General features: G+C 43.2%; 2 protein-coding genes and 1 long non-coding RNA gene across 5 annotated transcripts in view; 2 read left to right on the forward strand and 1 right to left on the reverse strand.

Annotated features, from left to right (window-relative positions):
• Nucleotides 1-220: 220 nt before the first annotated feature.
• hdx (highly divergent homeobox) lies at nucleotides 221-8,457 on the reverse strand. The gene is made up of 11 exons (XM_076739528.1): nucleotides 8,274-8,457; nucleotides 6,260-6,421; nucleotides 5,736-5,882; nucleotides 4,329-5,510; nucleotides 4,188-4,244; nucleotides 3,853-3,999; nucleotides 2,687-2,885; nucleotides 2,516-2,595; nucleotides 1,178-1,279; nucleotides 828-950; nucleotides 221-726 (listed from the first exon to the last, which is right to left on the reverse strand). Exons 2-11 carry the CDS (start codon nucleotides 6,323-6,325, stop codon nucleotides 457-459), a joined length of 2,373 nt encoding a protein of 790 aa, XP_076595643.1. The 5' UTR covers nucleotides 6,326-6,421; nucleotides 8,274-8,457; the 3' UTR covers nucleotides 221-456.
• LOC143326059 (uncharacterized) lies at nucleotides 7,850-9,357 on the forward strand. The gene is made up of 2 exons (XR_013077604.1): nucleotides 7,850-8,251; nucleotides 8,400-9,357. It is a non-coding gene; the product is annotated as an uncharacterized LOC143326059 (long non-coding RNA).
• A 2,401-nt stretch (nucleotides 9,358-11,758) lies between these two features.
• LOC143325726 (connector enhancer of kinase suppressor of ras 2) overlaps nucleotides 11,759-27,689 on the forward strand; it is a 53,700-nt gene continuing 37,769 nt past the window's right edge. For all 3 annotated transcript variants that reach the window (XM_076739006.1, XM_076739007.1, XM_076739008.1), the window contains exons 1-2: nucleotides 11,759-12,139; nucleotides 24,078-24,241. In XM_076739006.1, the coding sequence (XP_076595121.1) occupies nucleotides 12,076-12,139; nucleotides 24,078-24,241 (228 nt within the window). In that variant the 5' untranslated portion in view covers nucleotides 11,759-12,075. The remainder of the gene's footprint in view (nucleotides 12,140-24,077; nucleotides 24,242-27,689) is intronic.

Genomic DNA, 27,689 nt, shown 5'->3' on the forward strand with positions numbered 1-27,689 from the left:
TTCAGAGTTATTGTATATTGATCAGCTTTGAATTTTATAGCAGGAATCTGGACATATTTGCTAGTGAATCTGTAGTTTGAGCAGCAGTGTAATGACAGAAATTTCACTGCAATGTTCTTGCCTGCAGCTGTAATCTACAATACTGTGCGTGAACTCCATTCTTTTGACAGTTAGTGCAGTTAAGATATCAGTTAAACTGAAACACACGGCCACACAGGTAAGTTAGAGGTCGTTTATTGTTCTCTCTGGACTGGTCCAGAGCAAGGCGAATGATATGCAGTAAAAAAGGCATTTGTCAGCCCAACAGTCATAGTGAAGCATCGATCCACAGGCACTGGGCGTGGAGCATGAGTTTACCAGAGTGTTTGTGTAAATGCAAGACCATATTATTCCTGCTTCTGTGTGGAGTGTGGAAACATCTTTAAGAGTCTACGTGAGCTGATAAACATTAGATCGTCACTGCTGTTCTGGAACGGCTTCCTGCAGCTGCTCCTCTGATGCAGAGGGCACAGTAACTTCAGTTGTGGCATCGTCTTCGTTTATGGTGACCAGCGGGGCTTCTTCGTATGCTGGGGCCGGCCGAGGCTCCACGGTGCTCGCACCGGCCGCCGGGGAGTCTTCGTGGTCGGAGGATAGATCTGCTGACACTGCAGCAAGCTGGGCTCCTCTCTCCACAGTCATGTCCCAGTCCTGGTCTGAAGGCTGAGGTAGACTGGCCATGAGCTCCTAAACACAACAGCAGAGTTCAGGTCAGAGGTGTCTTTAAACTGTGGTGTTCTCGTGTCCGAATGGATGCTGTCAGTGTGTAAACTTGACTGTGAGTGTACCTGCTGTCTCTCCAGGTCATTATTCCTCACAGCGCTGAGCAGGCTCTTCGTGAAGCTCACAAGCTCCTGGTATTTTTGTTTTTGGTTCTCTAGCTCATTCTCTAAGAACTGCACTTCCTCGTGCTGAAACAGAAGGATTCAAAGAGGCGAAAAGTTCATTCAGAGATCCAGATCTTTGTGCGTTACAATGCTTTTTATCTAGCAGTGAATTTATTTTCATTCTTGGCAACTGTAGACAGATAAGCACAAACAACTGAGTTTGAAGAAAGGACTGGAACTGCAGCCTGATCAGTCTGTCACAGTCTTGTGTGTGTGTGTGTGTGTGTGTGTGTGTGTGTGTGTGTCTTCACCTTGAATTCCAGCAGGTTCTGCACTTGCTCTAGGTCTGAAGCCATAAATTCACCATCATAATCGTCGTCTTCCTCCTCGTCCTCATCAATCACTTCAATCTTCTGTTAAAAAACAAACAGTCATTGGGTTTGATTCCACATGTAAATTGTGTGGTGACTTTTATCTGCTCTGGATTGAATTCCTTACGGTATATTTCCTTTATGTTGTATTATGTTGAAGCAAACAAAAAAAAAAAACACTCAAACTTATTCATGTATGTACAATGAAGTGGCAACTGTGCTCTCTCTCTACAAAAGTACTGTAGAGATGAAATGAGCTCATACTAATCAGGAAACACATGGTGTGATTAAAGCACATTCACAGCATATTACAGGACAGAGATAATAGCATCAGATTATAGAAACTATTCAAAAACAAAAACATGTGTTGGACTTGATGGAAAGAATGTGTAATAAAATGTATCAGTGATATATGAGGTTCCAAAAACAAGACTCCACTTGATATATTACGTGAAAATGTAGCATTTTCTGGATTACTTGTTTAACCTCTTATCTTTATCTGGACTGCAGAATAATGATTCAAATGAACACAATTGTCTTTTCTGAAATCACAATTATTCATCAATCCATCGGGGGAAAAAAAATTGCACTTATCCCTACAAAGAGTATGTGTTACACTTGCAGGTTGTCCATCTGTCTCAAGCATATTTGGCTAAACAGCAACCTGTTAATCAGAGCATACTTGAAACAAATGCCTGTGATTGGCCAGGAAGTTTGTGAATAGGAAGCATTTGACATGATCCACTACAGCAGGCACCAAAACTGAAACTGTTTCAGAACAGTAATTATAGTATGATATGACTAATAATTGTACAGCTCTAGATTGTTAATGTGTGTTAATATTAAAACTACATTAATCAATCAGTATAGGCCTTTTTCACAGCCGGCATCTTGATTAGTCATAGTGGGAAAGGCTTCAATCTATATGACAGATATGACAGAGTGACAGTGAGCCGGCATGCACAATACCAGGACCACAAAACTAATCATTCATTTTATTATCTACACCTGTGCCTTTCCTCCCGTGTCATGTCGAAATGTCTACTGTGAAAATGGCCACAAATGAAGTGCATGGTAAAAAAGTTCCTACCTGATGAATGAAGTACAGCTGGAGTAGTTTTGTTGCCACAAACTAATCTGAACTTCTATGCTGAGGTAGACTGAAGGAGCTCTGATCCATTTTACCACACCTGAGAATGAATGCTGTCTCTCCCAGTGTCCATTCTTAAGTGGCTAAATTTAATGAGGCTGTACTGTAATAGAGAAATTGCGAAGTACCACATTATTGGCTGGTGGAGTAGCAGCGGGCACGTCTGTTCCATCTTCTCCATCTCTGTGTTGAGAGTCGATGGTGCCATCTAGAAGCCAGAACATTGCATGAATGCTGAGACGCACAGGTTATGCAGAGGTAGGTGTCGGTGTGTACGTAGTGTCAGCGGGCGGCCTAACCTTCAGACAGGCAGACAGATCCCCCGTCATTCAAGTCATCTCCGAGCTCGGGCGTTCTGAGCCGCTCCTCGTCAGGGCTGAGGTCCACTAGAGATTCGTTTCCTGGGGATGAGGTTGTGAATACAGCAGGCCCACCTTTAGGCGCAGGGATTTCAATACCCATCAGACGGTACTTCCTCCGCCTGTTACTGATCCATGTCTGCCAAAACACAAAAGACAAGGTGGTAACATGCTCGACTAAAGCCCTGTTTCCACTGCACAGTGCGGCTCGGCTAAACTCAGCTCACCTTTTCTCTTTTTCCATTCCAGATAGCACCTGGTCTGGTTTTTGGTATCAGGTTTCACACAAGCTGAGCCGATATTAAAAAGGTACATATGCAAACACTGCAAACCACTGACTGATCACTAGAATAGTGATTCATGCGACACAGGACATCCTGCACAAAGCAGGCGTTTTTAAATCTCGAAGCCACCATCAATAGCGATGACAATTTACTCAATCCAGATTTTAGAAAATGACAAAACCACACTGTGGTCAGTGGACGAAGTGCAGACGGGTCAGGGACACCATCCCCTTACAAGATGAAGTGTCCAGTATGATGAATGTGAGGGTGAAGTCATGAAAAATAATTACTGAAAATCACCACAGTTGCCAAATAGCCTATCACCAGTGAGTATACATTTATCACTTAAGTTAGTTTTAAGGCTGTTTAATTATTGCAGTGATTTGAGGATAATCCTGCAGCGGCATACCGTTTCTCTACGTAGGCAAAATTTTTTCTTCTTTGCAATAAATATCCTAGTAAGTGAGATGACGGTGGGTCATGTGCGTCACAACTGAGAGACTATATTTAGTCCATCGGCATTCCTACCATGGCCCCGGTCTAACTGTGTGACTTTTGCACAACTTTCAGTAAGTTAGAAAACTGCGGTGACCTAGAGAAGTTGCTCTTTCCTGTTTCCTTTTTCACTTGCAAAAGTTCGGACATGTCAAATGGTCTTGTTTTCCATAAATGTCAAGTGGCCAGATAATGTGAATAAGGCTGAAAACTTTCACAGTCTACAAAACATTTCTCTACTTTCAATGATACCGCAGAAGTTCAAGGCCAGGAGGGAGTCCATGCTTGTCTAGATTTTTTTTTTTTTAAGCCTGTGGTGTTGGTTACCTTGACTATTTCAGTGTCTACATTGAGCTGGTTTGCTGCAGCAGTGATCTTTTCCCGGCACACCGAGCCCAGGCTGGTCATGCCTCGGTCCCAGTAGCGCTTCAGTTGGATGAGATCCCCGTCACTGAACTGGGTCCGATCCTGCAGCTGAAAACACAAACCTCTGTTTAAATGCACTGACACAGCTGCTGAGTAGACTCTAGCTTTACAACTTACCAAACATTGGTCTAAATGTGTAATGATCATGCAGTAGAAGTGGTGAATGTTCTTTCCTTACATTATATAGTCACAATCTTGCCTTTAAAGTGGCCAAAAATAAACAAATAAACACTAACTGTTCTCTTTCTGGAGTTGCTGATAACCCAGGGGGCAGCAGTCACACCAACTGAAGTCTGCACACAAAGACGGACACAGCAAAGTTAAGTCTTTCAATTCACTTTGCAGGAAATTGGCAACAACACTACAACCTCTCCCACCTGTGAGCTGGATTCCCCTGTAAGTGAGGTCTGTGCTGTGAGGGAGTAGCTGCCCTGAAGAGTTGTGTTGCTGTGAAGCAGTGCGGGTCTGGAGCTCGTCGTGGAGGGTGTGTGGCTTCCTCTCACCACAGACACGTCAGTCCTGGTGGGGCTAGCTGACGTCCGCTCCCTGTGGATGTGTGTCCGAGCGGCCATATTTGCCAACTCCTCTTCCCTTTGCCACTCATCTTCTTCATCTCCAGTTTCCATGGCGATGGAGAAGTTATGACTGGTATCCAGAAGATGGGGCGTCGGCCTATGAGTCTCCTGGCCTTTCCGGGTAGACACGTGACTCGGCCTAAGTCTGTCCCCCTCGCCTCTCTCTGACAAGGTAAAGACCTGCTGGATACGAGGTGTCTGCTCAGAAGGGGGACCAGAGTTTTGTACTGGGAGGGAGACCCGAATCTTCTGAGGGGCAGGTGGTTGAGGTTGGGGGTTGGAGTGAGGTCTGGGTTGAGTCTGGGACTGTGAGGACGAGGACCAAGGGCGAGTTTGCGTTGCACCGTACTGCCTAGTCCAGCTGTGAGGTACTATCCCTGCTCCTGCACTTACCCCTGCCTCCCCAAGGGATGAAGTCCCTTTCCTGACTGCAGTGTAGACTAAAGGCCCTGAGGCTGACGTGAGGGATGAGAGGTTTTGAGACAGCGAGGCCAGCTTGGAGTGAAGGGGTGAGGAGGTGGAGGTGCCCCTGCTCTGCAGGGCCTGGTTGATCAGAGATGAGGATGTGTGTGCAGAATGATCAGAGTCTGACTGAGACGGGGGTGCTGTGGGTTTTGGTCGGGGGCGAGGGACGGAGTTGAGAGAGTAGATCCCGGTCAGTATGACGTCATTGTTGTTGTTGTTGCTGTTGCTTCCACTGCTGTGGGGAGAAGAGGAGGAAGGAGAGGAAGACGTCGAGGAGAAAGAAGGGAAGGACGAGGATGGAGGGAGAAGGTGCACACGATTCTGGATGTTCCGTGCTGCAGCCATTTCAGCAGGAAGCAGCGCCCCCGCAGCCAGGCTATGATTGGACAGAGCACCTCCAGCTAATGTGTGATTGGAGAGCAGTCCCCCAGCGAGCCCGTGACTGGACAAGGAATGAGACATGCCTCCGTTCTGTTCTACCTTGGAGGCCAGCTTACGCCTTTTGTTGCCAACCCATGTCTGTGGGGAAAAGAGCAGTCAGCTCAGTGACATCACTGAAACAACAGTCTGCAAACACTGGACGGGCTAATTCAGCAAAGCGAGGATAATAATTCAGGAATCGTATTAGGTGAAGAACTCACAGGGAAGAGACTAGACTCACTGTCTCAATTCACTGCCCCTGCATTACATGGGCATCCCACACACACACACACACACACACACACACACAGAAGCACATTTTACCCGAACCACGCTGAAGTCCAGTTTGGCCTCCTGAGCACACTGCAGTATTAGCTGGAAGCAAGCCTTGCTCTGATTGGTCATCCCATTATCATAGTAACGTTCCAGGATCCTCTGCTGTTCAGCCGTAAACACTGACCGCAGGTTCATCTGAGAGAGGACCACAAAGATAAAGAACCCCCCAAAAGGTTGTATTACACAAGAATTCACTCCTAATCGGAGCTCGCTGACAGATAATGGCAGATTATTAGTTTAAAAGAGATAAAGCCTTTGGTGTGAAGCTATAACTTCATGACACTTGGGCAATTTCCTTTCTACGGCTCATGCACTGCAGTAAGAGGGGTTTTGCATTCATTTTAATTCCAAAAATCACAATATCTAACTTTGCAAATGCATCAACTACTACATAATAATAATATTTGCAAGTGCAGCAGCAGTACCTGCACTTTGTTTTACATTTTTCAGAACTCAAGTCACGTCAGTTTTTTTTACAGCTCGTTTTGGAGCACAGTTCTTCATATACTCACAGTCTGCAGACCACGCCTTTGTGGCCACGCATCCATTCTGCCGCTGGAGGGGAACGGGGCTGCCATGCAGATCACAGCAAAGCCTCCATGTTTCTAGATTAGGACAGCTTTTATTGCACTCATCCTGTCTCAGTGTACCTGGCACGCTGCAGGGTAATGTGGCTGAGGAGAAAGCAAAGCAGACAGCACTGTGCTTAAGAGTGTAAATAAAAAGCTAAATCCATGTCATTATGAGCACACTTCTCTTCTACAAATAACAGAAGACTAGCAATCCTCTCTGGATCAAGACTGAGAAAATGCAACAATCAGTTTCATCATATTGCAGACAGCCAGTCAACACTTTGTCGTATAATACATTACAGCATTTTGAAAAAGTTACATCAAGCGCTGTGAAGCTGTAAAATATACACCACGCTGCCAATCAAAGCATAATAAGCTGTGACAAGCCACTGTGTAACATCAATAACACTATCAATCAAGCCAATGTGTAGTTCCTAGCAAGGCACTGTTCTATTTATCAACTGAAAACCATTTAGATGTGTGCCCTTGCATTAACCCTGCCGTTATAATTACAGACATATGAATTAAAAGTTATATCCTAAGTGTTTTTAGTTTAGTTAGCTGCTGGGAATGCTGCCAACAGGAAACAGCCGTTTAAATGGACTATTTCACTGCAGCCTTCAGAAATAAGTTCCTGTTCAATCAGACAGCGTTTAGATTTCTTTCTTCAACTTTTGATGAACTGTTAGACGTTATATTGACAGGAAAAGGTTGCATATGATTGGAGATTTCTTTGCATTTCAAAATGTTCCAGTTGAGTAAATGTTAAAATCTGCATCTTTTATACACGTGTTATTGTTGTATTGTTATTATACAATCTATACTATATTGTAAACCTTGTGCATTCTTCTTTGGCTGTACTGCATTTAACCATGGTCATGCAAACAAAACATACTCACTTTGCATTTGACTACTTTTTATCTTAGTACTCAAATGACTGCAGTAGACAGCATTACAGATGTTTTAGCGAACTTAAAAAGTCTTTCTGGACATTTCTTCATCCTAAAATAGGCTATACTGCACCTCAGCAATTAAAAGACTTTATTCCAGTCTCATACCTTACATAGTCTGACTTTGTGGCAAAAACAAAACATGACGATGTCTTGAAAGCAAAGTAAAAAATTCTAGCTCCAAGCCTTTACCCCGCCTTCGCAACTGTGTATACAAACAATAAAAACAAAGTGTTAAATAACTTGCTGTGTATGAACACAGCTCGTTCAATGCGCCACACAAATACAAATAATAATGATCGGGGTCATGTGTTAGGAATGAATTTCAAATACATTCAAGTGTCGGAGGAAATTTTTACGGTTTTCGCAGACTGAGAGGGGACGAGGGGGACAGCACAGAGCAGCAACAGCCCGGTTTAACTAAATCCTCTGGGGCTCGCGGGGAGCTGAGACTAACTTTAAACTAACGTTACAGTTGTTGCTACAGTTGTTGTAGGTTTAGATAAAGACAGAAAATGTCACATACGGGAATGTTGTGCGACCAATAAGCATCCAGCAGGTTTATTTTGGCAGGCTCACTGCGCATGGCTACAGTCCGTATGGAAACATTGGAGAGAATTAACGAACAAATTGCGGGCACGCCAGACTAGCGGCACCGCGGCGGCAGCCCGGAGACCCAAGAGGCACTGCGGCGACACAGGAAGCTCGTGCAATAAGTTTACCACCGCGAGCCACGCAGTAAATAAACCGGGTAAGCGCCGCATCGCCACCACGGCCATGCAGACAGCGCACGTTAGCCTGCAGGCCCGAGCGGCCATGTCTTAGCATTAGCACTAGCATTAGCATAGCTCTCCCAATGGATGGCTGCAGCTAAACTTTTCCTTCAAATCTGTGATTTCCCGACCCTGGCATGGTCATTCTCGCTGACCCTGGCTTCCAGCGGATACGAACGGAAGCGGCCCAGGGTACCCCGAAGCGAAAAGTAAAATCACTTTCCTGCTTACCATTTTTGATGTCAAAATCAGACGAACGTTCAAATTCAGCAGATTTCTTCACCAGTCCCCTTTGCTAGACAATGAAATCAGAACGTCCGATCATCAATTCTAATCATGATTGTGACGTATTTGCAGACAGGAGCCAATGGGAGCTCAAGATCATAGCTGTGACATTCGCAAAGGGCTGAAAACTGAGCACCGTGGTCCCGCCCACCATTGACTTTGTTCGGTGGGTGCTGGAGGAGGAGGTCACACGCATGGAGGCAGCCGAAACTTTGGCTGGAAAACGCTTTGTTTCCTCATCAAAGTGTCCTTTGAAGTGTCTTTCGATTGCCGTGAAACTGAGCTGAATGTACAGTAGGTGCTGGGAACGTCGCCAGCAGGACATGTTTAAATGGGCTTCTTCACTGCAGGCTGTGTTACTGTTTGATCAGGCAGCAAACGTGTCGACATCTTTAACTTTTGATCAATTATTAGACAGGAAAATATTGCATATGATGAACTTTGGGATTTTTTTTTTTCAACTTGGGTTTATTCATTTATATATTGCATTGTAAACCCTTTATAACCAGCAATACTGTATATAACTATGGTAATGCAAATAAAATTGTATTTCTTTTTATTTTAGTGAGCAAATTAAGAAAATAGAGATTACTAAAGATGTTGTGGTTAACTTTCTCAACATCTCTTCTTCCTAAAATAGGCTATACTGGCTCCTAAATAATTCAGACTGACTTATTACAGATTACTGGCACTATGGCTAACAATATTTATTAGGGAGCGAGTCAGACAGAAGGACAAGGAGCCTAAGAGGATGTATGAAGAATGTGGAGACTCATCCAAACCATTCAGCAAATGGGCCAATGAATGCTCTCTATTTTGAACCAAAGTACAAAACAAAGGTACTTTCCCAGTAACATCAACACAACTGCCACAGATTTTAATTTGAAAGGTTTCTGAAGTCATTATTATTGCTTTGTAGAGCATCGCTCTCTGTTTAAAGGCTCATATTAGAGCTTCATGGTGTCCGCATTTTGAAACAAACTTGCTCTGTCAGTTGTGTGCAACAGAAATAAAGTCTGTGAATCTATAATTACTGTGTTTTGTGATCTGTTCTTACTGTGCAGAGATTGAAGAGACAGTTTCAGTCCATTGTGACTCCTTTCTGAAAGAGAAATAAGAGAATTTCAGTCGACACCACAGCAGAGAAACTGCTCTTATTGAAATAATCAGCGACCTCAGACTAATTCTTATTAAAATAAGGTCTCATCCTGTCATCTTAGACATAGGTGCAGCGTTTAATACCATTTCCTATAGTATCTTAATCAGTCATCTTGAACAGTTGTTTGGCCTTTCTGACTGTGCGTTAAACTGGTTTAAAACTAATATCAAAGGAGAAACTTTCACGTCAGTCTTGAAGATCATGTGTCTGAGAGACGTGTTTTGAGGTTGCACAAGGGAGCTGCATCAGTCCATTGCTGTTCTCATGATACATGCTGCCACTTGGTGACATCATTAAAGAGCACAATGTATGTGTCTATAGTCATGCGGATGACACACAACTGTATATTTGTGCTGAGCCAAATGATGCTGCATTTATCTATATTTAGCTATAGACTGTCTTCTGGCAATAAATAAATGGATGAGCAATAATTTCTGGAAGTTAAATGAGGACAGAACTGAAATCCTACTGTCCTACTCTAAAACAAAGTGAGAGACGCTGTTTAAAATCTGAGGAAATTAACTGCCTTGATTAAATCTGAGGTTACAAGTCTTGGTGTTATCCAAATTTCAGATCCAAGATTCAGGTCCAACATCAAGAAAACTTCCAAGATCGAGAAAAATAAACAGAGGCTTCAGCTCATTCAAAACTCTGCAGCTCGGCTGTTAAACAGAACAAGAGGAGAGCACATTAGTCCAGTTTTAGCTGCTCTGCACTGGCTTCCTGTAACATTCAGGATTGATTTTAAGGTCCTTCTCCTTGTATACAAAGCCCTTAATAGGCTCGGACCAAGCTGCACTACAAACTCCCTTGCTGACTATTTACCTTCAATAAGACTGTGATCATCTGCTGCCGGGTTATTGGAGGTTTCCTGCAACAGCTGAAAGAAAATCTGGCATGCAGTCTTTGTCAATTATGCCCCAAAGCTCTGAAACACACTACCTACAGATATCAGGGAAGCAGCTGGCCGAATAAATTTAAAAGAAAGCTGAATAAATGTTGTAGGTAAATGTTGTATCTCACTTGATTTTATGCTTTCTATGTAGTCTATTTTTACCTTTATTTTATTACTACTACTTCAGTAGTAGTTTGCCATCTTATGTTATCTTATTTTTACTCTAGTGGGTTTTATTCTCCATCTTATTACACAGTAGTTTTCTATCCTTGTTTTTATGTTCATTCTGTCTTTGTAATGTGAAGCACTTGGTGCATTTGATATCTTTGTAGTGAAGCACTTTGAGCTGCATTTCTTGTATGAAAGTTTATTATTATTATTACTCTCTCTCTCTCTCTCTGTGTGTGTGTGTGTGTGTGTGTGTGTGCGCACTTGTTTTTTATTGGGTCACATATTCATCCTCTATAGTGCTATTTCCAGATGTGCCTATTTACATATTTAAAGGCAAGGACAGGCACAAGTATACACACACACATAGCGCATGTTTCCATTTAGAGAACATCATGTGTAGGAATTGTCCACTGTGATGATGATGATGGCTGGTGTAACTGTAGAGGTTCCTTTATAAAAACTGTTTTCTTGTATGTGCACTTCGCTATTATTCTATTCATCTTCCTTTATTTTCATCTATCTGCTACTTTTTCCATCACCCTATCTATAAGGTGAGTCCTATTTGTGTGCGTGTGTGTGTGTGTGTGGGGGGGGGGGGGGGGGGGGGGTGCTGCTGCTGTAGTCCATGACGTCACCTGTGTCCCAGGTGCACAGCAGGGGGCGCTGTTCCTCACCGCTGAGTCCATGCGCCGAGCAGCAGCGCCTGACAACTGATGCTGATTTCCTCATCCAACATATCGTGAACTTAAAAAAACCAGCCGACATGTGAGTCTTACCTCGCCTTGCGATGTAGCTCCCCCTGCCAACAAACGCATATGACATACATACAATAACCTTTCTTTTCTGTGCAGACAAAGACTAATGATGGCACCTTGGTAAAAGGCAAAAATGATAAGCTTTACGTGTATCTGTGCCACACAAGAGTCATTGCATTTTAATATATGCTTTTGTTTTGCTATGCAGGCCCGTACAAAGGGTTCCTTAAGTTATGTTTGCGTAAAGCCTCTCTTGCTCTCTCTGTATGTATGTGCATGTGTGTGTAAAGGGGGGGCAGAGAGAGATCCTCCCTATATGGTGTGCGTTGCACCATTCCCTGGTCTGTATTATGAGTGGTGGCCCTTGTGATGCTGCAGCGAGGCGGGCGGGAGGAAAAGTGGAGAGGGGAGGGGTCGCTCCATCTCCTCGCGCCCACCGAATCCACTTCTCACAGCGCGCGGGCTGCTGGCGGGAAGGCACGAGAGAAAGAGAGAGAGAGTGAGAGAGTGAGGGAACGAGAGGAGGGAGGGAGGGAAAGGAGAGAGCGTGTGTGTGCGTGTCTCTTGTGTGTGCGCGTGGATTGCACCACCGCATCCCGTTCACCGTTTCTGCAGGCGGCCATGCTCTGATGGAGAGAATAAAACTGACAAGCCTTTCTTTTCCCTCAGATGTGTCCACCGCCGTGTCATTCCAGATGTGACTGACAAGTCGTTTTATGTCGCCTGCATTGAGTCCTGTGCTGTTCATCTCGGAGAGACTGTGACACCATGGCTTTGGTTATGGAACCTATAAGTAAATGGACGCCAAAGCAAGTGCTGGACTGGATGAAAGGTAATTTTTGGATCCCTTCATTGCATCAGGCTGATAACGCTCATGCTGCTTGTGGTTAGAGTGAGGATGATGATGGTGGTGGTGAGCAGCGGAGGGCCACACTGTGTGCATGTGTGTTCCCCTGATCCAAACCTGCAGGCTGACGTGTGATTTCAGCCGCTGTAACTGACCCGTGTGAGACTGATTCAAGTCACTAAAGTGGAGTGAACGCGTTGCAGTGAAACGGATGTCCCCAAGAAGCAGGGAGTGGAGGCTCAGCGTTCAGTCATCTCGCTTGCTTGAGAGCGCACCCCTTGCAAGCCAAGCCTACAGGCTGCTGCTGCCGCTGCTGCTGATGGAGGCAGCAGCAGCAGCGGCAGCGGCAGCAGCAGCAGCAGCAGCAGAGCCCTCATCAATGAATGTGGGAGATACGTGTGCCATCCGCTCTTTCACTCACTGCCACATGCTCTAAGCCCATATCACCACTTGCTGTGTGTGTGTGTGACTCCGTGCATGAGCGCGTGCGTATATGATTAATGTAGTTAGCTGCATGCATCCCCCCCCCTCTCCCCACCCCCAACCCCCCGTGCCAGCCGTACAGTCAGTTTCAGCACCCTGGACAGCGCAATCCCGCCTGCCATATAAGGCAAACGCACGGATCTCACTCGCTTTTTCTTTTTTCTTTTTTTTTGCTCGCTTTGCTGGCGCGAGATACGTCCCATCAAACAGACAGCATGAATGAGTAATCACTAATCATGCGTGTGTGTGCGTGCGTGCATGCCCGTGTGTGTGTGTGTGTGTGTGTGTGTGTGTGTGTGTGTGTGTGTGTGTGTGTGAGGTAGGAGCTGCTCTCACGCTCTCTGGTCAGCCACAGAGCTGTGAGAGAAACTGTGGTAGGCCTATTGACAGACAATGGGAATGGGGAGGGAGGGTGTCCGCAATCCCTTACTTAAGAGAATGACTTAATCACTCCTGTGTGATGACTCAAACTCACAGTGTAATGTTCCTACTTGTGGTTGTGTGTCTGCTTTAATTATGCACAGACATTTGTTCAGGTAATCTATGAATTTTCCTAAACTCCATATGTGTTTCAAGGCTACTCGGCTTCCTTTTGATTATGGCAAAACAGTCTGAGAGCAGAAGTCAAGGTGGATGTGAGACCGTCACAGGGACAGGGCCAGGGAATATTTGGGATGCCTTACGTTGAGCGATGACGATGATGTTCCTGCTTTTATAATTGCTTTCCTGAGCCACAGAAAGGAGGAGCCAGTGGAGTCACGGCTTCACCCTTTGATCCGTGGAGTGTTCACTTGGGTTTGCTCCTTTGCACTGTTCATTAAGAGAGGCTGAGTTGAAATTTGATTGGAGATTAGATGAGTAACAGGCCAAATGTGGTTAGAGTTTTCCTTTCTTTCTTTTTTCATGCCACACACAGTGTAACTGACTTATGGGCATGTTTGCACACAGGATATCTAAAAGCGTGGAAGATAGAAGTGATCAGAGCTTCTTAGGACAGAAATTCCCTTCCTCTCGTTTTAAGCCACGACAAGAAAGTGTGCAGTTCATTTCCTGTATTTTAAAACAAGCTGTCAGTTTGGGGCCAGTGAATTAAGGTGTGAACCGGTCACTCCCAAAAATGTGTGAAAAGAAAATCCTGCATGTGGCAGTGATAAGCATGCTCACATGATAGTTGGATTAAAACAAAAACTGTAAGACATGCTGTTTTTTGTCTGATGATGAGGAGCAGACAGTTTTATCTCGGTTATTTAGTCGTTCCTCAGTCTCAAATCGTGATTTTTAAGAAGCCAACAGGAACTGAAAGTTGCGATGTAATTTCAAGCTTAGACTGACAATGGAGAGACAGAATATGGAGATTTGAAACCTACGAGCTGAATCTGGAAAAAAGAACGATCAGATGTCATCACTTGGCACGCACGCTCTTATTTGCAGGTTTCGGGTCATTTAATACAGCGAAACACTCTTTTTAGGCTTGTCATCAGTAAAGACGGAGGAAAACTCTTGAAGCAGGATTGTTTCATCTCGTCGCTGCTCCACTCCTGGCCTCCTCATATGTGTTCTTTGAAAAGAGTCTCCTGGCCTCTTCCACACGAGGAGCCGCGGCTCAGAGAGTCGCTTTCACAGACGTTCGCCAACGTCTTCAAGTGTTGTCCCTGTTCCTGTGAAGCCCCCTCCTCCCCCCCCGTGGAGCTTCAAACATAGACCCTCTGTGGCAGGCTTATGCTCAGATCTTATTTTCTTATGAATAAAGTAAAAGGCGAAAGGCTAGCGCTAATCTCCACACTTACAGGGGCTTCACTGTGGCCTCTTTTTCTGGAAGCTCTTCATCTCCCTCATGCTGATCTGAGTAGTCTTATGCCATTTTTCGGGAGCAGTGACATTGTGACCTCCTTAAGAACTCATGTAGTCATTTCTCTTGCTCACAACGAAAGACAAAAGTACTTTAAATGTATACAGATATAAGACACACAGGTGCTGATAGTGAACATTTGTCCTCACCTACATCTTTTAGTACTCTGAATATTATTTCTTAGTGGAGGGTGGGGGCTTCAGCTGGCCATCGCACTCCTCACTTTGTCATTGTTTCATCATGGAAATACTGCCCTTTCTTGCTTGTGCACAAAGAAAAATTGTAGGAAAGTAGCGACACCTTTAGCTGAACTGTGTGCACTAATTTTTAGATTATTATTAGTTTGAAAATGTCACCAATATAATGCTTAAAATGTAAATATTTTCACTGTTTTACTCGCCTAACATGAGGCAAGAAATACTTATTGAAATAAAAGGTTATTCAATAACCAATTAGCACATTTTATTTGTCAGATATCGTATTATGATTTTTAAAATCTATTAAAGTGTATCCACAGGCCAAAATTCTGAAAAATGTTGAGATTCGTTGATTTTTAAAGAGTACATTTGGATATATTTTGTCCATTTTGGTCAGTCAGGAGTTACATTTATATTGTTTTTACTGAAGTAAATGTATCAATACCACATTATAAAAATACTCAATTACAAATTTATAATAGTGTCATAGCACTGATGCTTTCTTGGTTAAATGGCTTTAGCTGGTTTTGTTACTAATTCTACCTGTGTTTCCTGGTAGTTTAATCTAATATATGTTACAATATAATTGAATGTTTTTTATTAAGCATGAAAAGTTATTAGCAACTATAGCTGCCAGAGAAATGTGTAAGTAAGTAATGTAAAATGGCTGTACTTAAGTTAAGTACAGTACCTTTCTCCATATAGAGCCTCCCACCTTTGGAATAGCTGCATTTGCACTGGTTGGCCTTGTGAGACTTGTACTTGGAGATTTTGAACTGTAAAGACAGTATCAGGTTTCAGGACATTCATCTGCGGCACAAGTAACTGCACTTTTTAGAAATCCATCCTTCCCCAGCACAGAGAAAAGGGTCAAATTACAAGCTGTATCCAGGTCTAGTGGACAGCATCTCCGTTTCCTCATCGGTCCACTCTTGTCATACTAGAAAAAATGGGATAGAGAGATGGGATACTCTGCAATCCCATGGAAAACACCTGACACAGCTAGCCACCAGGCCAGGTGGCCTATCCTGTAGCTGTAGGACTGCTCCAGCAGCAGAACATGGTGAGGCTCGCAGAAAGATGACTCATCAGCGTTTGTTTTGATTTGAACACCCACACCGGAGGAGTTTCCTCTATGTGTGTGCGTGACGGTATGTATCTGCTGGGGCGTGTGCAGACGCAATTGATGTGTAAAGTATGACGCGTACAGATCTGCGCTTTAATGTCTGAGGCACCAAAGAAAAATGGACTTCTTCTGTGCTCTCGGTGCTGCCTATCCCTCATAAGATCTCCCTGTGCTCTTGGGCGCGCAGTATCGACAGCCTGCTGATGCATACAGTGACAGGAAAATGAATAAGGCAGTCCACTTCTTCTTGCAGTAAACTCTCTTTTCCTCTTTGCGTGCTGATGTACTGGAACCAGAAAATCTAAAAATAAAGGTGATATGTGACATTTTCCGTCAGTGCGAGGGACGGTGAATGACTGAAATTGTGAGTCGTACAAATTTAGATGAGATTCTAACATATGAACGTTGAGCAGTGGAACCACACGGACAGTGAGACCGGACCCTGCTGCAGGGAATGTTTTGTTCCTTTGGTGAAAGAATCCCCTACATGTTATTGGTTTTTCAGGGTCCCAGTGTGTCAAGAACCATGTTCCATACTGTGTCCCCCAATTTAGTCTCCTGCTGACATGGTAAAGAAGTCTGTGCTGAAAAACACGCTTCCCCTGGCTCTGACTGTGTGCTTGTTGTAGTTTCAGCTGCATTAAAGATTAAAGAGCGTGCCTTATTGTGAGGGAACACACACTCACACGTACACACACGTAGAGGAAACTCCTCCAGTCCTCGATTTTCATATACAAAAGAAAGACGGAGATGCACGTGCTGCATGTGGATGCACATGGATACGTGCAGCCAAAGGAAAGCACATGCTCACTGAAATATATGGTATGTATGCATGTATGTATGTATGTATGCACACAGATGCACATACATAGACACACAAACTCTGGAGCAGCGCCTTTAAGTGGGGCATCGGTAGTCATGGAAACCAGATCTGAATTCATGTTGGAGTCACAGCACATGTCATAAGATGGGGAACCAGTAACACAGAGAGATGCCCAATCTATATCCTGTGTGTCTCCAACACACGTTTAGACACATAACGAGGTGCATATGCATGCGGCACTTGTGCACGCACGCACACACACACACACACACACACACACACACACACACACGCGCACACACACACGCACACACATACGAGCTTCCCCTCCTGTTTTATGACCCTGAGCAGAAAGAGAGGGAGACCAGGGACACAGATTCAGAAATGGGGAGGTGTGAAGCAAAATGAAAGAAAGGCTGAGGAGGCTAAGATGGGGGAGGAAATGAGGGAGTGTGCAAAGGGGAAGGGTGGGCATGACGGAGAAAGAGGGGGAGAGCACAGAGGCAATGGCAGAGCGGTGCGGAGAATGAGAGCTGCTGCAGTGGGCATCATATCAAAGCACCCGCTCTATCCGGGCGCTCGCACAGAGGGGCCTGTGTGCATGCATGTGTGTGTGTGTGTGTGTGTGTGTATGTGTGAGTGTGTGTGTGTGTGTGTGTTTGATTTTGCACCTGTTGTTCCGGAGGCTGCAGTTTTACGACCACATATATTAACTTGAAGTGAAGCTTCTCAACCTTGGGGTCAGGACCCCACAGATGGCTCGATACACAGACAGGGTCGAAGGAGATTTCTGGGTATGGCTAAAAAGTGCGTGAAAATTCAAATGTACTTGACAGCTTGACTGCTGGGTTTACAAGCCAGCAGATGCATGAGAAACCCTGACTTAAAAGATTAAACTAGATTACGAACTAGATCTAGAATTAAAGCTTTTATCCTGTCATAGTAGCCTGGATGACTATCTGGAGTTAACACTTTATTTTAGCTTAGCTGTCAGCATTCTGTTGCTGCAAAGCTAGTTTGTCTGTTTAAGATCAGGCCAACAGCTGGGTCTTACAAAACGTTTCAGGATCATAAAAATATACTCTGGTGTATATACTGCATGTTATAGCACTTAGCAGCTAATTCTTTCAGTTCAGTTCAGTTCAGTATTAAACCACAGCAAACTAACAATGATAATAAAACCTCAAGAGGAAGCAATAATTCAAACAACCACAGAAGATTCATTGAGGAACCAGTCAAATGTGGAAAAAGGTACTGGTGTCGTTTTCATCAGCGTTTTGGTGGAAGCAGCTGTCTCATATGCCTGGGAACTACAATGATGAAACCAAAACAATGAACTGAAAAACGCTAAAGCAACCACTTTTTACATCGCACAGAGCCATTTGATCCTTTGTTAACGAAAAGCGAGCATATTAATAGACACGTTTGTGATTATTTGGTAGAATAACTCTGTAGAGTTGGCACAAAGACCATTTCCTCCAGCGTGGGATCGTTTAGAAAAGCGTGCTTCTCTGCCACTCTACATCTGCAAGCACAGTATGTCCCGTCTTCCTCTAACTCTTCTTCTTTTCCCAGACAACAGCTGCAAATTGCTCGAATGGGGTAGAATAGGGATAAATAGGGCTTGTGAGGTAAAGCTAAAGTTCAGCATATTATTATACTCTCCAGTATGTCTGCAGTCACTTCAGATTCTCTCAGGTCGTTTAGATCCTCAGAGTCGAGCTCTGCCTCTAAACTCTTTGCAGCTTCCTCGTTGACCCTGTTCTCCATCTTCCGGTTCCCTCAGATTGCCTCTTGACACCTCCCTGCTAGCTGGATTTCAGAGAGGAGGCTGTGGTGCACTTGAAAGCTCATATGCCGGGTAGCTGAAATGCCACAGTCTTAAGAATATTCTGTCATGATGTGATGAATATTTCACAGCAGGAATATTTTTAGTGAGCGTTGTGTCTTTTCTTCGCACTCACCAAAGCACTTACTCCGACTGGAAGCTCACAGATGGGGGCGAGGCGATGGGACTGGAGTCTTGGCTGCCTGCAGCCGCTCTTAGCCCGGGCTCCACTCCGACCCAAGCGTGGTCTCAAAGGAAAACACAGGTCTGATTTCAGTTGATGTTAATGGCCAAGCAGCAAAGTAACTGCTCTGCAAGTTTTCCAGTTTGAGCCATATTCAGCTGTAAATGCAGTCTTTTTACTCAGTCAGTGTGTGGACCGCATAGGCTACAGTATGTGTGTTTGTGTGTGTAATTACAGTGTGTGTGTGTGCTCCTTAGTCTAGCATCAGTGCAGGGTCCTGAGGGGCAGCAACTGCTGATCCTTCACTTCTGCTCGGAGGTATCTCTCGCTTTCTGTGTCTCTCTTGCTCTGGTTGCCTGGCAACCCTCGTGTTTCTGAAGGGGAGGGGTTTGTTTTGCCCAGCAAAGAGGAGAAGATTGGAGGGAATAGCATGAAATGTGGATGAAGCTGTCAACATGAGATGCTTGCTCAGGCCTCAGCACACTGGGATTCAGTGATGGCTGGGATCGTGGGATTCGTCAGTGTGTCTGACAGAGATATTTCAGTGTCTTCGTGGTCAGGTTGTAGTTCAGCAGCCCTTTTTTTTCTTAATCTTACACATATAATTAAGTTGTTGGATCTGACTCATTTTGACTGATTGATTTTATTTGATGATTAAAACTTTGCACTGCTTTGTGGCGTATTTTGAATTACCTTCAATGGGGGAAGTTTTCAGAAACTTGTTACAAAAATCGAAGATAACTTGATTTGAAAAAAGAAATTCTTTGAAATTGCCATTCAATGAACACATTTTCAAGGCAGATTTCTAACTAGCTACGTGTCCAGCTGAATGTTTTCTTTATTGCTTTATGCTAATTACAACCAGAGAAGAAAGAAAAGATTTTAGAAGAGGTAGCTGGAGCTAAAAGCCCCCGAAAACTTGGTTTCAAATCCAAAGTACTTCTCTCCATCAAATATTCATGACCAAATAAAAAACAATCAAAGTTTGAGTAAAAAAAAAAAAAATCTTTTTGTATTATTTATTACCGGGACTGTGGTATTGTAGAATGGTCAGAGTTGATTGAGAGTGGCCAGGCGACATTAGCAAACAGCCCAATGGTGGCATCAGATTTTGATTCAAACCGTACTAAAACCTGACGGGTGGGTAGAAGTAGACGAAAACATGTAGAAAGAAATCTCTCAAGTGAAATATAACCAAAACAGACATCAACAGAAAAGTGTGTTTGCATGAAGGAGCCCTGAAATGACAGTAAGCCATATGAGAATGTTTTTTTTTTGTTTGTTTTTTTTTTTGTAAATCAGATCTATAATAAAGCCAGCAGTAAAACCCATCACTATTTTGTGGTGCTTTGCATGTTTCCATTCAGCTTAAAAGAGGAGCACACAAAAGTGAAAAAGCACTGAGCTGACTCCAGTTCACAAATCCAAGTGTCACAGCGGAGCTGAACATGCTGTGAGTACTTGAATTGTCATTTGACGTCATGCTGCACGCAGTAATCTTTATTCAAAAAGACTCTGAGGCTGTGGAAAAAGCAGACTGTTGACAATTGATACATTTGTGTTATGAAGAGCTATCTAAAGTGTAAGAACATGGGAGATGTGCAGGCGACGTCCTGCTTCAGCAAATACTGTTCAATATCGCATATTAACACATTAGTGCGGCCTGCCATCACCACATGCTGTAGTCACTCTGTGGAAGCACCATTTCAACTATCTATGGTTAAGCTATGATAAAATATCTGCTGCCTAAGTCGTTATAGCTCCCAGGGGAAACTAGCTGAAGCTTATGACTTGACTACACAGAGACATTTCTGACATTATTCATGCAAAATTGCTTTTTGTTTTTTTCCAGCTGCACACAGGCTAGGATTTGTTTGACTGTTTGACTCTCTGCATGGCCTAAGTATGAGGTCAGTTTTGATTTTTCCTGCAGTAAAAAGGCTGATGTGAGAAGGCACTTGGGTGGCAGAAAAAAACATTTGGCGTTGCTTAATGTGGTTGCAACTGCTGCACATCTTGACTAATAATATCTACATCGTTTTAATATCATTAACTGTGGTGAAGTGCAGTACTGACGAACCTGACCGCTATGTGTTAGTTTGTATATGTGTGTGTGTGTGTTTGTGAGCACCATGTGCTATTTCCAGCTGGCATATGAACCCAGCCGATGAACCCAGATCAGCTGTTTGTCCTAGAGGGGAAGCGCTCTGACTCATCTGATTGGCCAGCAGCTGTGTGTCACAATGTGTACGTATATGTGTGAATGTATGCCTGCTTGTGTCTGTGTGGAATTCTGTGAATGTGTAAATAAGGATTTGAAACTACAAATTCCATCACAGCTTAAACAGAAGGGCCACTAAATGTACTGCTGTCAGCTCAGTGAGCCAATCATCTGTGTGTGTGTGTGTTGCAGAAGTCGGACATAGCTATAGCAAGGTGCTTTCCCAGAAGAAGCAGTGGAAATCAGCCTGGACTTCTTTGATTCTTTATTCATCGCCTCTTTATATAATTTATATACTTTATGTAGGTGGAGAGGGGGGAAAAGGGTGCAGCTATTAATGATCAGACACCAGGAAGAGGACTGAAGTGACGACAGGAATAATAAGTGCGCAGATGTTAATCCACTTTTTCCACCTGCAGAGAATCTGAAATGTGCAGTGAAGATATTATTCTGCCATCATTCTGCAAGTATAGTCAGATATTGCATTGGCATTATGATGAAATAAGCCATAACGTGCCACATTGTATGACATGGCTACTATTAAAAAGTGATTCCATGCGTCACAAGGACAGGCATGGGTGTGCATGGAGAAGGACAAATGTGAGGTGGAGAGAGTGGCAGCAGAGTGAGGATTGTAGGCTCATGTCTTCTTAGGTATGGACATCAAGTCTTCCATCTTGAGAAATAGCCATCTCTGTTTTGTTTGTTTATTTTGTATGTGTGTGTGTGTGTGTTTTTTTCCCCCCCCTCTCATCTGTCTGTTATAGTGAGGGTCGGGAGTCACGTGGTCAGAAATCCTGGTTATCAGCTGCAGGCCTTTCTGCTCTGCCTCCATGTTCACTGCATGGCTGTCTCTGCTCCTGCTGGCTAGCTAAAGAAATTTGCATGTTCAGTCCACTTGTGCATATCTTTGCCAAACACTGCAGAAGATTTATTAGACTACACTAGATGGTTTTTCTACTGTAATAAATGTTTTACTGCAAAAGTAGAGAAAAACAGCTAATTTAAACATAATGCTGGAGTGTAGCAGCGCACTTACTCTTATTCAAGGCACCAAGAGCATTCTCGTAAAAAACAAAAAAGAAGAGCTGAGTCAAAATTGATTATCGCAGATTTTTTGTTTGTCTGAATAAAGATAAGAAACTCAATCTGGATATGAGAGCACACAACAGTTTGAAGAGAGTTACAGCCCTATTCAAGAAAACACATCACGTGTGATCGCGCATCAACTGTCCCAATGAAAGGCACATTTCATTTGCCTGGCACATTTACTTAAATACTGTATTTAAGTACAATTTTGAGGTACTTGTGTTTTTTGCTTTAATTCTACCTCTGCACTACATTTATTCTACTGCTATGATAAGGTAAACCTACCCAATATTTCACAACAAAAGCAAACAGAAAAACAGTTTTAAAATAGAAAAAAATGCAGATTTTGAAAAGACAGAATACTCCTGTCAGTTTTATACTATACTGTTGGGTTATTGTTACTGATGGATTAATTTGTAAGTAATGATTGGATAAAGTACAGCTAATATAGAGTATTTTATGTACTGTTGCATATCTGTATAATATACATCATAAATAACTATGTCTGTCGATGTACTAGAGTAAAAAGTACTTTCTTTCAAAGTGCAGTGGAATAGTGGAAAGCAGGACATGGAATGACACTGAATACTCAAGTAGACTACAAGTACCTCAAATTTGTACTTAAGTGCAGTACTTGAATATATGTACTTATGTTCCACCACTGCTGGTAGATCATATTAATATTGAAACAGTTTTACTCTTAATGCATTTTTAGTTTTTTAGCAACTGTTTCGATGTGGTAAAGTGGCCTCGCCTGATTCTAACTAGATTTCTCATGCTTTCACATACTTCATGTGGTAACAGCCCCGCCTGAGATAATATTCTATTATTATATGTGAAACACACACTAACAAGTGGGATATGAGTGTTTGTCCATAGGGAACGCATTCCATTAAACAATTTGTGCTCGTGCTGCTACAGAGCAGAGCCTCCTACTGATGCGTTAGATTTGAAATTGCTCTTCTGTGCTGAATGTAACAAGATTGTTTGTCCATGTCACTCAGAGCAACAGTAGGCTTATATTTTGTCTGTTATGTCCCATGGCATACCAAGAGCAAGATGCCTCTCGCTCATTCTTTTCAGCCTCTGTGTGTGTGTGTGTGTGTGTGTGTGTGTGGTGACTGTGTTAAGGTGCTACCACACTGTCTGCTCTCTGTCAGCATCACTTCCCTTGGGCATCAGTGTTTTCCTCACAGCTCCACTCGGCTTTAACAACATGCCTCCACAGAGGCGTCAAGACCCTGAATAACAACAGCAGTTGTAATTGTATTTGTATGTGTGGTCGTGTTTGAAGTGTGTGTTCGCGGAGAGGCAGAGTACTTGTTTGTGTTTCCCTCTTGTTCCATGCGTGTGTATGTGTGCATGGATTTGCTCCCTCTCATGCGTTTTTGCTCTGTGTGTGCTCATTTCGGAGCAGGCTTGTTCATTAGGTCTGTGGGGAGGTGTGCTTTCTGCTGACTTTGTTTGGTTCAAAGCCTCAGGCTCGCACTGATCAATAGTATCCCGGACCCACCACGTCTCTGTGCAGCTCATTGGCTCTCTGCATGGCAGGCAGCCACAGCTTAACAGCAGAAATTCATACGTCAGTATGTTAGTCACATCTTTCTAGGTATATTTTGGACACACCCTTAATCACTCAGAATGTGCATGAAATTTGTTTTTTCCTGTGCAAACTCTGCAAACTCTAAAATGAATTGCTTTGATTCTTTTGTATGCAAAAAGCAGGAACATCAAAGGAAATCTTATTGCAGCGTGGCGTACAATCATCATCAGATATTGGAAAGCCGAACCAGCAGATGTGTTTTCTAGGTGACAGTTAGTGAGTTTGCCAATAAAGCATTGATGAAATCTCTGGCTTAGGCTGGTGTTTTGCTTTTTTTTCTGTTTAGCAGAATAAAATATTTGCAGTGAGTTTCTATGTGGGTGTCTGCACTCATGTCTGAATTCTGTGTTGTCAAATTTGTATCTCTATCAGTTAATGTTCAATATTTCCTTCAGATTTTTCTCCACGGCACTTTAAGATTATTTTGTCCTCTTTGGCTACGGCTGACCCGCTGATCCGTCATACACAGTGATAGTAGATAGACATCAGCAGTGGCTAACTGTATCTGTGGTCTCCTCAGGTCTGGATGACTGTCTCCAGCAGTACGTGAAGAGTTTCGAGCGGGAGCAGATGGGGGGAGAGCAGCTGCTGCACATCACCCATCAGGAGCTGGAGGAGCTGGGTGTCACCAGAATAGGACATCAGGAGCTCATTCTGGAAGCTGTCGACCTCCTCTGTGCCCTGGTCAGTCAGCCATTGTTACTCCCTGACATTATTTCTGTCGATCTGCAAGGAGTTGTGTGTGTTATTGTGTGTTTGAGTGTGTCGTAGTGTTGGTCAGATATTCTGGAGTGGAGCCGAAACTATGGATCCTAAAACTGACAAAAGATAAGTAAAAGTTTATCAAACCAGTCACATATCTAACTGAATACATTAATAGATATTCCTTAGAATCAGCTTTATTGGCCAAGTATGTGTACACGTAAAAGGAATTCGACTTGGTTTTAAGTTGTTCTCAATGTAGACTACTTACACACAGTTTAAAGAACAATTCACAGGGAGACAGAAATAGGCATACGGCTAAAAACAAGGACAACAAATCTGAACAAAGACAAAAATACATCTACAAATAAACACCGAACTATTCAACCTGGTATCACGCCAAAGCGTGTAATACACGGTCCACGCCGGTCCGCCGTGTCTGTGTCACACTTTGCATGGCGAAGGTGTGAAAACAACACCTTCTCATTCCCCGCCAATGTAACAGTAATAAATATATCAATGTCCGGTTCCACTTTCAAAATAAAGCCTGCTGAGAAACATTTCAGGTGACGGATGCACTTTGGTTACATTTAGGAGAAAATCACGGTTTGGTTTAAAATAACTACTTCCTTAAAACAATAACGCTGACTGCTGGTTGCACACAGGAATCAAACCCAGCTTGTGTGTGTGATCCACCACTCATTTAATCATTCAACAGAAAGTAGGTGTTTTTGCTAAAGCTGAAATTTTTGCAGTACAGCTAATTAATTGCAGCATAATTGTTGCGATAAGTGGATTTGCTCATTGAGTTCAGCTTTGGAGAACTGTCTTGACAGTGCTGACCTTTGTAGGAATGGAGAAGCTAACATAGCGGCACCATCCACTTCTATTTCACCCTCCTCTGTCAGAGTGTAAACCGCTCTACAGAGGAGGCATCTTTGGAATGAACTGTGTGAATTCATTGTCCTGTTAGTGATCACTTGTTGACTTAATTGCTCTTTCATTAAATGAAATTATGTGCAACCTCAGTGCCACTTTTCCTGGGGAAGGTAAACAGCACAGCACAGAGAAAACACACAGAAGCTTGCATGTTGCTAGCATGTTCCCAGCTGGTTAGCTTGCCAATATTCTTTTGTCAGATTAAACAAAGGTTTTTGTGGCAAAGCATAAGATGTCAAAGAAATATATTGTTTTGGTTTTGGTGTTGAAGCATGTATTGATGCTAGTGTCCAAAAATTTCTAACCATACCCAGCCTCAGTATCCACCATCAGTATTTAAGTTCTATTTGCTAGAACTACTACTACGAGAATAGTTTTGTCATATAACTGCTTAAGAAATTGTCACAGGTAGAGCAATTTATATATTGGCTGTTGTTTATTTTCCACCACCAGTTATTGATATTGGCTTAAGAAATGGCTAGAAAAATCCTCCGTCATTTGGGCCCTGCTTTGTGTGTACTGCCTCGGTCACTGTTGACTGTATGTGCAGTGGCCCTGCTCAGGATTAGGGAATTAGGGAGAATTAGGTGCTACTCTCCCAGAGAGAGAGAGAGAGAGAGAGAGAGAGACGAAGGGAGAGTGAGAGGGAGAAAGAGAGGGGAAGAGAAAGAGAGAGAGTATGTAGAAAGAGTATGCAGGATGCACCTTATCTCCCAGGCACACATGGCTGGATTAGTTGGGGCTGTTTGAATGTGTGTGTGCGAGTGTGTGTATGTGCACATGCTTGTGTGCGTGTGCTAATCAGTGTCTCCTCTCATTCAAACGTTCCAGCATGGGAATGAGTGTCCCAGAGCAGCAATCACCATATGTCCTGGAACTGGACACACTGCATACACACACACAGCACACACATATATGGATGCCAGGTAGACAAGGTGTTTCACTAAAACTACTGCTGCGAGTAGCTTTGAAGGATAATTCTAGTTTATTACAACTTGGGTCTTGCTTTTTGTAGCTTTAGCTATCATTCCTATCAGGTATAATAACACTCTGCTCACCAAGTTAATTACAGAGATCTGGGAACAGCATCAGACTATTTACGCGTTTTAAACAGAGCCCCAAGCTGAAAGGTGAAATTTAAGATGAACAGTAAAATATTACCCAAACTATCGTGAGTTATCAATCACAGTTCACAGGCGGACTTCATGGTTTAACTTCGGCCACACCTAACTTGTCATGGACGTGTGCACTTACAGTTTTACAGGGTAAAGATGGATTATTACTGACATTTTGGGTTAACTTGCTTGTATTTGCCACTACTCATTTCTTCCCCTGTGGACTAAGTTGCAGTGTTTCAAGATCTCAGCAATCACTTTATTGGGCAAAGTGTTTTCATTATCAATAAAAACAAAGGCTGAAACGACAAAAGTCAGACTTGTTATAATAAAATAGAATTATCTTTTAAGGTAGCCTTGAAAAAGCAAAATCTCAACAGACCTCCTACCTCTCATTAACTCTACTCTCCAGGTAACAAAGGGACACAGCTCTGTAGTACCTGTAGACACTGAATTATTGGATAATAAAGGGCAATTCACTGTCATCAGCAATATAATCCATTATAAGGAAAGCGAAACCTCAACCATTATGACTTTCTGCTGTAAGAAAGGGAAGCTTCTGTGTCCCTGGATCAATGCGAGTTTCAAGGGCCTACTGAGCTTTCAGTCCCGCTGTAAATGTGGAAAAGTCCCTTCTTTTATGTCTATGCAACTGAGTTTTTGCCCCTAGCATCTATGCTAAATAGGTTTCTGTTGGTGCAGTGAATTTTCAGCAAGATGTGCGAAGAAATGGCCATAACTTCAGAATGAAATGCTGCTCGTCCCCAAAATCTGAATTGAAAGACACATCAATGATGTAGACACAGGTGTCTACATACATATATGTAATATATGTATTATATAAAAATGAAGGCATGAAGGTTGAGCAAATTAAAAACACCTTAATTTGAATCAGAACAAATACATCGGAGGGCTTGCACATATACCTTTTCCTCATCAAGCTGTTATTCAAGGTCAGCAATAGCAGCCAGGCAAACACATTCATATCAGTTTGAGTTTTTAATCCCTCTTACTTTCATATGTTTGGACTTAGAGAAGCTATGAAAAACTACTGGCAGACAGCGTTGGTGTGATGACAGCTTGACTGTTCGTTCAAAAACAACAGTGCTCCTAAAGAGATTAGCATCTATGCTGCTGTAGCATCAGCTGTATCAGAGCTGGGGAGTGTCGGAGAGTGTCTTTGAAAGAAGAGCGGAGAACAGCACTGAAGGCTTTTCTGGTTGGTTGAAGTCAGCCTGTGATCGACGGCGATAGATAGACGGTTCATCCAACCACCTGCCATGAATTTTTTGAAAGCACCTTCCCTTTTCCGAACAGCTACAATGGCCGACTTCCCAGATTGTTCTGTGTAACAAACCATCTGGCTCGTCGGGTTA

This window comes from Chaetodon auriga, chromosome 9 (assembly GCF_051107435.1).
Source record: "Chaetodon auriga isolate fChaAug3 chromosome 9, fChaAug3.hap1, whole genome shotgun sequence".
Lineage (NCBI taxonomy): Eukaryota > Metazoa > Chordata > Actinopteri > Chaetodontiformes > Chaetodontidae > Chaetodon > Chaetodon auriga.

What these genes read in the sequence shown, in the direction of transcription:
- hdx (XM_076739528.1), bottom strand. Translation starts at nt 6,325, where the DNA reads ATGGCAGCCCCGTTCCCCTCCAGCGGCAGAATGGATGCGTGGCCACAA. An exon ending in TAGACACTGAAATAGTCAAG is followed by an intron (nt 2,886 to 3,852) that starts GTAACCAACACC and finishes GTGTTTTGGCAG; the next exon opens with ACATGGATCAGTAACAGGCG. An exon ending in ATCTGTCTGCCTGTCTGAAG is followed by an intron (nt 2,596 to 2,686) that starts GTTAGGCCGCCC and finishes TCTGGCTTCTAG; the next exon opens with ATGGCACCATCGACTCTCAA.